This window comes from Trematomus bernacchii, unplaced genomic scaffold (assembly GCF_902827165.1).
Source record: "Trematomus bernacchii unplaced genomic scaffold, fTreBer1.1, whole genome shotgun sequence".
In the NCBI taxonomy this organism is placed as follows: Eukaryota; Metazoa; Chordata; class Actinopteri; order Perciformes; family Nototheniidae; genus Trematomus; species Trematomus bernacchii.
The window spans coordinates 1,046,363-1,059,218 of record NW_022987723.1 but is presented as its reverse complement, the minus strand read 5'-3'; the positions used below and the strand labels follow the sequence as shown (position 1 = coordinate 1,059,218).

The window sequence follows — 12,856 nt, the reverse complement described above, 5'->3', positions numbered from 1 at the left end:
AGAATATGGTCCCTAAGATGAAGTAGACATGCAGAACCATGGTTTACATTTTGTAGCTTAATGTTGCATATTACCAAACTAATTTGCAATAAATAAGAGTACAACTCATTGGGACTTTTGCATCATAGCAACATAAAAAAGAAGAGAGAGGGAAAAAACAATCTAATTGTTTGTTAAAGTATGCAATGAGGCAAAAGCACTCACGAGGTTCATCATTACAAGTAGGGGATGACAGATAACATGCAATGATACATGCTGGTGCTCAGTGGATATCACGCATGCTCAGACGTTATGATTAGCCCTCCCTCCCTCTCCCCCCTTTCTCTCCATCTCTCTTTCTTGATCAAGCTGAGGAGGAGCATCTGTATCAGTGCTCAGAGCGTGATGGACGAGCAGCAGGACGCCATAAAACACACGTCTCCCCCCCGCAGAGAGCAGTGAGCTGGCCGGCCTGAGGCGTGTCGCGTTGCCCTTGAGGAGACTATCGATTGTCGCAGGAGAAAGAGGAGGGGAGCAGGAGAAAGAGGAGAAGAACATATGGCCAATAAGGGGTGATGGAGCTTTGGAGATGCTCGGTAAATGACTGAGGCTGACCGAGAGTGAAGTTCAACCTTCCGCTCGAAAGCAGGTGAGTTGAAGTCAAGGAGGTTTTTTTTTTTAAACATAGGCTATAAATAACCCCCACGTCGGTTTATCGATTGAACGACCTAATGCAATATCACGGGATTACAGCAGGTTACTAATTGGGAAGGACTCAACCGGGATCATTGATTGAGCTCCCGTGTGCCAATGTGTGCGTGAGCGAGCGCGCGCTTATGTCCATTCAAGATTTCGTCATGGGTTACGGATCGGGCTGTCACTGTAGAATAAACAATCAGACCTGCAGACATGCTGTCGGTGGACGCTTAAAAAGACCCTCAATGTGACGGGGGCCATTACACGTGCATGTGCAGGTGCAGGTGTCATGTAGTCAGGGACTAGCTATTTGCTGTTGTATGAATGATGTAAATGACAATTTAATTGGATCTAAACTATGTGTGTGTGTGTGTGTGTGTGTGTGTGTGTGTGTGTGTGTGTGTGTGAACCCTCAGGGGTGCATTACTGAGGAACCTTGACAACCTTGACAATAACATCTCACTCATACAGACGCCCACTGTTTGAAACACAAATCACATGCTACATGCCACACACACACACACACACACACACGCACACGCACACGCACACCTATAGCCTACTATATGGACCTTCAAAAGGATATATGATGCAAATATTAGCTCTAGTCAGTCTCACTTGAGAGAATTAAACAACCACACAATGCTTTTAGACGTGTTGGCAGTAGGTGTACTATTTATAAAGAGAATTGCCTTCAAACAGCCCAATATTATGTATTTTCGTTTCAATTCAGATATAGAAGAAGATACATGTAAATAGACAAGGTGGACAGTGTGCAGGTTTTTTGTAAGGTTGTGTAAGGTGTGAAGAAGCTTTTGAGAGCAGCAGAGTGGAAGCAGCAGCAGCAGCATTGCAGAGGCGAGCTGCATCAATCCTGATCAGTAAATACTACGACTGAGAGGAGTCAGACTGGAACATCCTGGCCTCTTTACGCTCTTTGTGTTTTCACAGAGCCGCAGATCGGGTGTCCTCTAACCTTTGGTGGTAGTAAACGACTAGATCCTCTCAAATGTCATCTATGCAAACTCTTTTCATTCATTTTATTCAGCGAGCTGTGAAGTTTGACACATTTTTCATTCAACCCTGATTCATGCTTCATTTTAGCGTAGAGCAAATGTTCCTTTCAGATTAAATTCATTGAAAATAAGCACAATTTCCCTTTAACACATACTGTAATAGTTCCTGAGCTCTTTGCTATAGCAGCACTCACAGCATGACCCTTCTGTGTATTTTATAACAGTGCAATTCAGGCTGATTCGAGGAGAGACTCCACACCTCCAGGAGAGTAAAGGCCACACAGGCAGCCACTAATTCACAGCTTTCCCCGTTTCCTACCAAATCAAAAGGACTGCACCACCAACGATGTGAGAAGCAGCAGTGAGCTGCCACAACTACCTGCTTTCTGCTCTGCCTGCACTTTGATCATCTTTTCCTTTTGTGCCATCAAGGCCTTGACTTTTGCAGTTTTGAGTGTGTGTAAAACTATTGGACATGTTGCAGGGAAATAGATATCCATTTTCCCCTTAGGATGAGTTGTAATCACTTTGGTGATCCCTTAAAGGTGGGTTAGGTAATTTTGGAGAAACCGGCTTGAGTGCGCTAGAATTTGAAAATACACAGCCGGAACAAATCTGCCACTTCCTTACAGAGCCCCTCCTCCAACACACACGAACGCGCACATGACCAATGAGGGCACGAGATAAGTCTGTGCACAGATGGAAGGCTGACAGGCAGGTAGGCCATCCAGTCATTTTAGCCGGGCCGGATAAAATGATTGGTCGTGCTTTTTACAGTACTACGGCTTCCACAGATGACATTTTTTTATGGATTTTTTGTCAAAGCACTTAAGATATTCATTGCTATCGGGATGTTAAGAGCATTCCATGGAATATAACAAAAAGTGTATCTCGAGCCGGTTTCTCAAACTTACCTACCCCACCTTTAACTTTGAATATTTTGCCATCATCAGTTGAGAGTTCGATTTGTTCAATACTTTGTAAACAAATACCTTCCAAACTCATTTTATTATCCATTTATACCATCAGCCTCAGCCGTACTTTGTATTATTAATCTAACTTAATCATGCTGGTATAATAATACATTTGATTTAAGGCGCCTTTATGACACCCAAGGACACCGTACAATTTGTTAAATATTCTAAGAGGTAAAAGCAACACAACATGATCAAAACACAAACATACCATCATGGAGAAGACAATTAAAGTGGACACAAAAGATAGGGATAGGTTATTCATGGGAAACATATGATAGGGAGCACTACACTGAGTAGTATATATATGGTATAGTAGTTATAGTAAGATAGTGAACATACCTGAATCAGCATGTTAGCATTGCCATTGTGATTGATTATGTAGATACAGGTATACCAGGATAATAACTGAGCGCTACGCTTCATGTGCCTTTGCATGAATACACATTGTGCAATCTGGAAGTATTCCCCTTTCCCAGAGAAACCAGTGGACTGCTGAGTGTTTTACAACCTGAAATGCAGCAGTGGGTGTGTGCCGTACAGCACCTGCATAGCCGTATCACTCTGCTGCAGAGAGCTATTACTACATCAGTTAAAAGTTAGTCATCCGTAGAGCAGGACCTTGAAGGGAAAAGTTAAAGAGATGGAGAAATGAATTACAGAAGGGGAGGGAGATTAAGGAGGAGGAGGAGGTATTAGATTAGACATAATGTGCACCTGGGATTCAATTGCTATTTATGTAAAAACTGACATGTTTTGACAAGCTGAACATTTCAATGACAGTTCTTCTTGCTTAAATATACAGCCTCTGGCAAGAGACAAGGGGAGAAATACATTGGAAGAGAAAGAGAGAGATAACAGACAAATGAGGCAGGAAGCGCTTGCTTACGTAACTGACATTGCAAACAGTCTCTATCAACCCTTGAAGGTCATGTTATCCATTAAGACTAAGAGTGTGATAATGTTGTTTTCCTTCCATTATGGCTCTGCATGATTCTGCTAATATGAACTTAATGTGAACTCTCATTAAGCAGAAAAAACAATTAAAACTGGTGACGGGCAGAGCTTACGTACAATCTGTGCCAAACACGCAGGCACACGGGGAGATGTGAGTCACTGCTATTATTATCCTGGATATTAAAAATATATAAGATATGATGCTGCAACCCAGAGAGGGACAGCGTGAGGGAGAAAGCAGAGAGAGGATTTGCAGGAGTTTAAAATATATCCTGTATGTATGTGGCTCTAAAAGTGTCCTTCCTCCTTCCTCGCAGGTGCCTGCCGTCACTGCAGCTTTGAAATGGAGTCCACTCACCTCCTGAACACCTCCAAGAAGAGAGTAAAGATCCACCCTCACACCGTCACTGCCAAATACGCCACGCAGGCCCCTTACTCCCCTCAACCCGGAGTACACGCGCACTTCCCTCAACCGGGGGACGAGGGCTACGATGACGCTCCGTCTTTCGAGGACTTTGGCTCCTTCCTGGAGGAGACGTCAGACAAGAAGCAGCTGACGGAGAGCAGGAAGTGGCGTCTGACTGTGTTCGGCTCCAAAGAAAAGGACACGGCTAACAAACTTCAAACTCTCGGGGGGGCAGAGGGGAGTGAGGGGGGAGCCAGAGCAGCAAAGGTGTCTGGGAAAGGCGTAGGGGAGCAGCTGGCCAGTTTCGGGGAGGCGTCTGTGTCTGCGTCCCGGCTCACCTGGGTGGGACTGCTAGGTGCGGCGCTGGCTCACGGATGTTTGATTGTTCTGACCCGCCTGGCCTCCGAACGCTTCCACCTCGGCCCCCTGTTTCTGCTTTTGGTTAGATCCATCGTGCAGCTGGTCTCAGTGGCGGTCCCGCTGCACAGGGGGGAGAACCCGTTAGGACCACAGGGCTACCGTCTCCGCCTGCTGTGTTACGGCGTGGCCTACTCTCTCTCCCTCTGCTGCGCCTACGCCTCCCTCACCTTCGTTTCTCCCGGAGACGGCACCACGACCTGGCGCCTGGCCACCACGGCGCTGTCGGCGATCCTGGCCTTCCTGCTCCTGGAGGAGAGGCTGGGATTGGCTGATGGGATCACCATAGCGGCAGGACTCTGTGGTTTGGGGCTAGTCTTACTTCCCACGGCAGACGAGAGCAATTCAGATTCACAGACTGACCCGGTTAAGTTCTGGCGGGGTGCGTTCGGATGGTCTCTCTCGGCTCTTGCGGGGCTGTGGATGGCTCTGGCTCTGGTGGGGTATCGCTCCTTGAAGGAGAGGGTGGGCGTGGGCACAGCTCTGTTCACAGTGAGCTGGACGGGCTGCGTGCTCGCCCCGGTCTCCTTGTTTCTGCTTCAGGAGGGCTTGTCCTGGCCCATGAGTGCTGAAGCCTGGGGCCTGGTGCTGGGCCTGGCTGCCTGCTCGGTCGCAGCCTTCCTGGGGATGACGCACGCCCTCACCCGGCTCCACCCGTCGCTGGTGTCCGCCTCTCAGAGTCTGGAGGTGCCTGTGGCCATGCTGCTGCATCTGGCCGTGCTGCCTTTGGCTCCCACCGCGCCGGAGGTGGTCGGGAACGTGATGGTCATCCTCAGCGTCGGTTGGCTGGTGGCGATAAAGCTGCTCCCGGCTCGTGGGGGAGGGCGGCGTCAAAGGGAAGAGTATGAGGAGATTCTGGACTCACCCATCAAATAGACATCTCTTCTCACCTATCCACAACTCCTCCCGGTCTTCCCCCTCCTTCATGAGATTCAATCAAGTGTAAATAAGAGACTGCTAAATGTTTATTGGAGCTTAATCTATTTTGTATTGTCCTCGTTGCTTTTGAGAAAGTGCCAATATTGTGTTGTGTGTTATAGTGACTATGTGACGTGAAATTAAAACTCTCTGATGAACACAATGCACTCTGCCATCAGTCCGTCACCTCCCGATGACTGTGTGTGTGTGTGTGTGTGTGTGTGTGTGTGTGTGTGTGTGTGTGTGTGTGTGTGTGTGTGTGTGTGTGTGTGTGTGTGTTCCTGTTGTATGCGTAATATACTGGCTACATTTCACAACACTGTAATGTCAATCAGTTTAACCAGCCAGCTGAGGTTTGGCCGAGTACAGACGACATCTATTTGGAGGCTGGCAAGGAAGAGAAAACACAGGAGATGGGAGGCAAGAGAGAGAAGCAAGGCTCATAATCAGAGCGAAGATAAATGGGGGGAGAGGGAGGGAAGATGATGGGATTGGCATACAGATAAGAAGCCGGAGAGAAAGGAGAGATGGCAGATGACAGAGATGAAAAAGGAGGAAGCCAGACCAGAAAGGGGGGCTGACGTTGGGTGGGTTTTGTGCTGCTTTTGGCCAGCTGGCAGATAAAAAGATGTGTGGGGAGCAGTCATTACGTCTGATAACTACCTGTCAGACACAGAAGCACTGTCATTCTTGTTTTCCCGGCCTCTTCTCCTCTATTTTCCATCAGCAGTAGCCCCTGCTTTCTTTCTCTTTGCTAAGAAATGAATGAGAGGAAATGACTAAGCCTCCATTCACTAAAATCCTCACACAAACTGCACAGATGGAGACTGCTCATGAACACAATTGCCCCCGCATTGAACAGAAAAGTGTGTGTGTGCATGCTGGGTATGGAAGTATGGAACAGGGGTAGTAGGAAGTATTGACATGAAATAGCTAGTATCCCTGTTACTGCATCTTGTTAGGTGTGACATTTAAGAAAAAGGCCTGAAAAAAACCGTTCAGATTTAGCCCATATTTCTCCGCCCAGCTTCACATTTATAAGGAAAGGTGTACACACACACACACACACACACACACACACACACACACACACACACACACACACACACACACACACACACACACACACACACACACACACACACACACACACACACACACACACACACACACACACACACACACACACACACGCCATGGTGTTAAGCATTTCATTAGTGAACATACTGGAGTGATGTCAGTGCGCTAGCCAAATTAAAATCACATAAGGCTCAAAAGCCCCATTCTTGTTCAATTTTTCCAAGTTGTGAAATATATGCATTCAGTCACACAATTTGTAGGTGTTATAATTGACTTGAATAATATGTAATGCTACTCATTACTATGTAAGACCTCTATATCTACCACATGTATCTGATTGCTGTAACTAGTAAATCTGCAGGTTCAAATCCGACATAAAAAAACCTATGACCGGTTTATAAATGTCAAATTAGCACTTTCCTACACAATAATATTATCACATATAGGTTAATAAACCTGTAGACCTGTCTTCCCCCCTCAGTTTTAAGCTATTTCTTTCTTCCTTTTGCTGCTTTCTCCCAGCATTCTGCCCATTTCCACTCTAGCGCTAATAAAACTCCTCAAAACAAAAAAAAGAACCCTTTAAAAATGAATAAAGAGGTGATCTGGGACCAGCGACCACCACACAGAAACTGTAAAAATGCATAGCAAGAACCTCCAGTCTGCAAAAAGTTATAACACTTAATGTGTGTGTGTGTGTTGTGCCAGGAATAGCTTTGGCAGGGTTTCACAAATCATAAACACCCTGAGCATTGTAAATTGTGGTTTCTTTGCATTCAGACACTCTTAAAGCAACTAATGAGAGGAAGACAAGCCCTGCATTGAAGACAATCCAAAACATCTGCGGTTGTCGGTATCTGCAGAAACCGCCACATCTAAACAAACATTGAGACAGTGGTGTAAACTCTGGCACGTGCATAAAAGGATAAAACACTGACAAATAAAGTGTGGGCAAAAGTGTTCTAAAACTGACTGTGTGGGAGGAGGGAGGAAACCTTTCCATGAGGCCGATTAGATTGTTTAATTCGCTTTTATTCTTTATTGTAAACCCACTACATTTATGGTACATTTAGATTCATTGTCATCAGACGAAAACAAGCTTACATAAAAATCAAACATTAAAAAACAAGCATGTGCAAAAGCATTAGCACTGGAGCGTCCCCAGTCTTATTTTGTAATTTCGTTTCCCCCCTCTGGGCCAATCATGTGTCCCCTCTTTCCTTCCTCAGTGATCCCGCCCGCTCGATCACGCTGCTCAGCTGCAGGTGAACCTTCTGAAGCTCTGTTGCTATGGCAACCAGGGCCCTTTCCATTGTGGCCGTGTCCATTGGTGGAGTAACTTCCTGCTCTTGCACTCCTGACGTGAATGGCTTTATCCCCAGGCCAAATGCTAATGCCCCTAAACCCCCGGGTCTCGGTGTTGGTTGGCTTCTATTTTCCTCAAGTCGCTTCAACCGGGCATTACCGTCATGGCCGATGTGCATGAGTTGGTGCAAGGTATCGTTTAACCTCCTCTCCCTCTCTTCTGCCTCACTGTGGAGTTTCAGCAAGCCATGTTGAAGCTTGACACTCGCCTGCTCAGCTTGTGCCTTGCATGCTGACTCCAGGCTGGGTCGGCACTGATGACATGTCCCCTTACCCAGTTTGTCCACCTGGGTCCTGAGAGACGCCATTCCTCCACAGCATTGCTCCAGAGACTGCAGCAACATGTTCTGCCTCATGTGGGAGTCTTCCAGAGCGATGAAGAGCTTATCCCAGCGGGAGAAACCTGCATGCTGGCATGGCGTAGCTGGAGATTCTTCTGAACAACAACAACAACAACAGGGATGCATCAGTTATACAGTCCCATAATATAACAAGCATGTTATAGCACATATTAAATGCACTTTATAACAAGAACAAATATCTGTATTCCTTTTAAACAGGAATATAGAGTACATTTTATGTCAGGTTTCAGATCATTTCAACTTTAGTCGCAATGCAAGTTCAAACAAAGCGGAAAGGGGTGTTAAATATTTTTAAATGGGATGAGTAACAACGTTTGTAGAAATAAAAGCATTTTAATTTAGCACTGCATTTAACTTTTTGTTACTTATTACATAATGTAATATTTAAAACTGTTTTCCTTTGCATCTAAAATCAAATCAACCCCGAACATGACATCAGATTTTTTTCAGTTGATATGAGAGCGCAAAATGTGTTTAGCATTAAAAGTTTTCACATAAATAATATACAATAGTCTCTTCTATAAAGGCTTAAGATGGTATCTGCATAAAATGTACATGACAATGTGGTGATTTAATAAAAATGTATTTTGTGATTAAAATAGGACCAAGGATAGACCCTTGCGGGACACCGTTACTTACATTCAAAGCTAATAAATCCAAGTGTGTTTAAGAATTCTTATTCAAATGTTATTGTCTGAATGAAATCATGCATGGAAGCTGTGGACACATTATTCACACTGAGCCATCTGTTGAAACAAGCAGAGAGAGAAATTTGACAAAAGGACAAATAAACAAAACTCACCCTCTTGCTGATCCTGAGAGATTTCGTTGTCGTAGCTGTCTGCGAAGTTCCCTTCAAACTCAACTTCATTCACACACAAGGATGCTCCAAAAAAGCCAAGCACACACAGCACACGCCACATCCCGAACACATGCATGATGAAGCCCCGAATGTGAAGTGTTTATATCAGATGTGTTCGTCACCCAGTTTCTCCCCCTTCACTAAATGTACAGCTCTTTACACTGAGCCAACTGTGGCTGCTGCTGACTTATAAACTCAGAAGGAGGGAAGTGAAGGAGGGAGGGACGGAGGAGGGGGATGCTGTGGAGGTTGGGTGAGTAATGCTTCAGTGGAGGTAATATGTCAAATGTCAACCGAGTGGGAAATAAGGGGCATTATGAGGAAAGAGAGGCAGCGTTACAGTGACACGGGGAAAGCTCGGGGGGGATGAAAGGAGACGAGGAAACAGAAAAAGTAGAAAAACAGGGAGAAAGAAAAGACCCACCACCAGGCAGAACAAAACACTGCTTTATTACTGTCTTTTAAGCAAGGCTGTTGTAGAAATAGTCATTCCCCTCCACTGTACAGCCTTACTTTATTGAGCTTATGCTGGATAAAGTTAGCTAAAGGTATCAAACTTTAGATAGATATTGCGATTGATATGACAGGGTCAGTTCGCTGAATTAATGACTTTTCTACACTACGATAACAGTACGTTTTACGATTTTATATTATCCTCAAATTGTCACGTATGCTGCTGTTCATCATAACATCTCACCCAGACAACTATTACAAAAACACAATACATATTTTTTTTTTACATATATTTGTTGTCCCCATATCATTTGATATTTGGGCATTTATTAAATCAGTCACCATTCAACTATGTTGTAATTGTACAATAGATGATTGCCCTATAAAATGCAGTTGTAGCTCCTATACTTGGAGAATAGAAATTGTATAAATAAGACGGAGAAACTGAATTAGAACAAAATGTATAATTGTTTTAAAATGAAAACGGCACAGATGAAAAAAATACTTGGGGAGTAGTAGAAGTAAAGGACAAAACTACTATACAATACTTGAAACTAAACTATATAGAAACACAATCTATGTTATATTAAATTAACCCTTATATCAATGGCCAAGATCTAATGACTTATAGGTCCTTTTTATTTATGGCGAGAAGCCAATTTGTTGCATTTCACAGCCCTTCACAGTCAGAGTTTACATGATGTTCGTAAGACATTTAAATCCACACACTCTCTGTAGGTCTGTCTGCCTTCTCAACCTTTAACTGATGAGTCAGAGTCCCTCCCTGCACATCAACACCAGAGCCCTTAACCAAAATAAATTGCAACATTTCAGACTCTGGATTGTTATTTAAGCTCGCAATAAGAAGTATGTTTTTACCATTTTAAAATACATTTTGTTGCCAAGCAACTCTGGAAAATGTTTTTTTTTTGTATTTTGTTGCCTGGTCGATTAGGTATTCAACAAGTTAGAATTAAGAGTTATTGAATTCTCAGTGAGGCCAAATGACCTTTTCCTTCCTGATAGGGCTCTGGTCAACAGGTGTTGGTGTTAAGCAGCAGAAGAAGGACGTGTCAAGGTTAGAGGAAAAGCCTCGACCTTCTCTCTGCAGACCTCCAGACTGAGTTCCCCCTGCGGATGGCAGTCTGTCTGCAGTAACTATGTTTGTTTTACCTGTTTGGCTGTTTGCAATTGGAGCAGAGGGACTTATTCTAGTGGAAACTGGCAGGTTTGTCTCAGGAAAAGAGAGCACCTGCAGAGGAAGTAGTGGCATAAAGAGAGTTGGAGAGAGAGAGGATAGTTGGTGAGGAAAGTTTGATTTTTTATTATCTCGTGGCAGCAAAAGTACCTCACTCTCACTCTCACTCCAGTGTGCGCAGTTCCCTGGCCCACTTCCATAAAATACAATAATTAGGAGAAATAAGGAAACCAGGAAATGCAATAATTCTCCTTAGGAAAGCAATACATTTATATAATATAACTTGCAGGTGTTATATAAAACCCAGTGTATGCATGTCAGAAACAGTTGGTGATATCATCCTGTTCTCACTGGTCTCAATGTTTTGTTCTATTTAGGTCAGGATCATGCCTCCATAAAAGAGAAGGCACATTTATCAGCAGCCACCAGACACTTTTTACTACCCAGGTCTGCACACACACACCTCCAGTGTAGCTGTCAGAAACACAGTGATGAGGAGGAGGAGTGATGATTGATGAAAGGATTGGCAAAGCAAAGCCGAGAGAGGAAGATGGAGAGGCAAAAGACACGGACAGAGGATGACCTTTGGATTTAAGGAGACTATTTCTAGTGTATTAGCTCTCATTAAATCCAGACCTGAGAGGATTAGAAAGGAAAAAGATCCTGACGAAAACAGAGAGTCTTGAAACTGGGTTGAAACTGGGACAGTGGGTGTTGCACAACTTCATCGGCTAAAAACAGCAACAGGACCGCACTGATGAATAAACCGCAAACTAACACTAACACTAACACAGCAAAGTCTGCCAACACGGGCCGGTTTTAATGAGAACTGGGTGTATCCCTTTTATTGCCGCAATATGTAGGAAGGTGAGTGGAAGAAACCATGGAGACGTGATTGAAATACAGCATTCTGTAAAACAATAGAGCCATTGTAAGAATATAGCTGACTTATAATGATGTCTAATGATGTTAAAATGCTGCATTCATTGGTTGGTATGTTATAACTTATTGCTTCACTATTAACAGTGCAGTTAGGATTCAAAATAATACATATCTGAGCTAAGAATACTGCAGGTTTAGCAATGATCTCTCAGGTAGGACTGTATATGTCCAAGTCAATGGGCTCAGTTGAAACTGGCTTTCAGTACTGACTCGAGAACCTAATTTCTCTTTAAATAAATAATAGCTGTTAAAGCACATGGAATTAATATACATTTTTATGCAGTCTTGTATACCTGGGGATCTTCTCGCATGGACGCACTTTACAAATGACCGTCAGCCTTTAGTATTTAGCAGTCACTTAACTCAAACGTGTGTTGAATGCACACAAATCTAAGCCAACGTTGTGTCGAATGCTTGAAGGAAGCCTAAATATATTGTTACAGATCAGGGAAAGAGCAGATAAGTTACTTAATATAAAAGCCATTCAGTCTGATTAATGTATATCATCCACCACATTTATACTGATTTTTAAGTATAAGGATTTGTCGTATATTTATTCATTGGCATAGTGTCTACCCATTTTGAACTATTGATATTGTCACAGATTGATATTTGTAACCAAATCAAACATCATATTTTTCCATCATCAGTGGGAATTACCGGGTAAATGTAACTTGAATGAGAAATAACAAAATATCCTCTATACATAGAAATGTTATTCGTCTGTGTCTTTGCTCGTCAGGTAGAGGAAACGACCGAGACAAATATAATTACAAATATCCCAATTCCCTTCTGCTTCCATAACTCACTCATTTCAACCAGACCTGCAAAACATCATTTCAACTTTCTCTTCCTTCCTGCTTCACAGATGAGAAGGAAATCGCAAGAGCACCAGAGACAGAGAGCGAGAGAGACATCTGCCGCATCTGCTGACGGACAGGATTTGTACCGGACATTATAAAACTGATTTGGGAACATAGCAGTGTTGTGCTGTGTCAGTGTGGTGGAAACACAGTCATGAGCAGCTAGGGACAGATTGAGGAGAATCTATTATTGTGTTGCTGAGTCAGAGGAAAGTCACAGGAATGAAACACTATTGAATCTGTTCTTTAAGCACTGGCTGTGCCCCCTGTGAGGCCCCTCTAACATGTATCGGTGATATAGCGGTGTGATAAAAGCGTTATTGAACCAAGAGCCTGCTGACCGTCCTCGGATCAATATCACATAACTG

The 12,856-nt window shown here is 43.7% G+C and overlaps 2 protein-coding genes across 2 annotated transcripts; one reads left to right on the top strand and one right to left on the bottom strand.

Moving 5' to 3' along the window:
• Positions 1-363: 363 nt before the first annotated feature.
• On the top strand, positions 364-5,544 carry slc35g2a (solute carrier family 35 member G2a). The gene is made up of 2 exons (XM_034144375.1): positions 364-628; positions 3,940-5,544. Exon 2 carries the CDS (start codon positions 3,966-3,968, stop codon positions 5,319-5,321), a length of 1,356 nt encoding a protein of 451 aa, XP_034000266.1. The 5' UTR covers positions 364-628; positions 3,940-3,965; the 3' UTR covers positions 5,322-5,544.
• Positions 5,545-7,454: 1,910 nt separating this feature from the next.
• Positions 7,455-9,172, bottom strand: LOC117493866. Its single transcript, XM_034144432.1, has 2 exons — positions 8,973-9,172; positions 7,455-8,244 (listed from the first exon to the last, which is right to left on the bottom strand). The coding sequence occupies exons 1-2, from the start codon at positions 9,106-9,108 to the stop codon at positions 7,646-7,648; spliced, it is 735 nt and encodes a 244-aa protein (XP_034000323.1). The 5' UTR covers positions 9,109-9,172; the 3' UTR covers positions 7,455-7,645.
• Between the last annotated feature and the right edge of the window lie 3,684 nt (positions 9,173-12,856).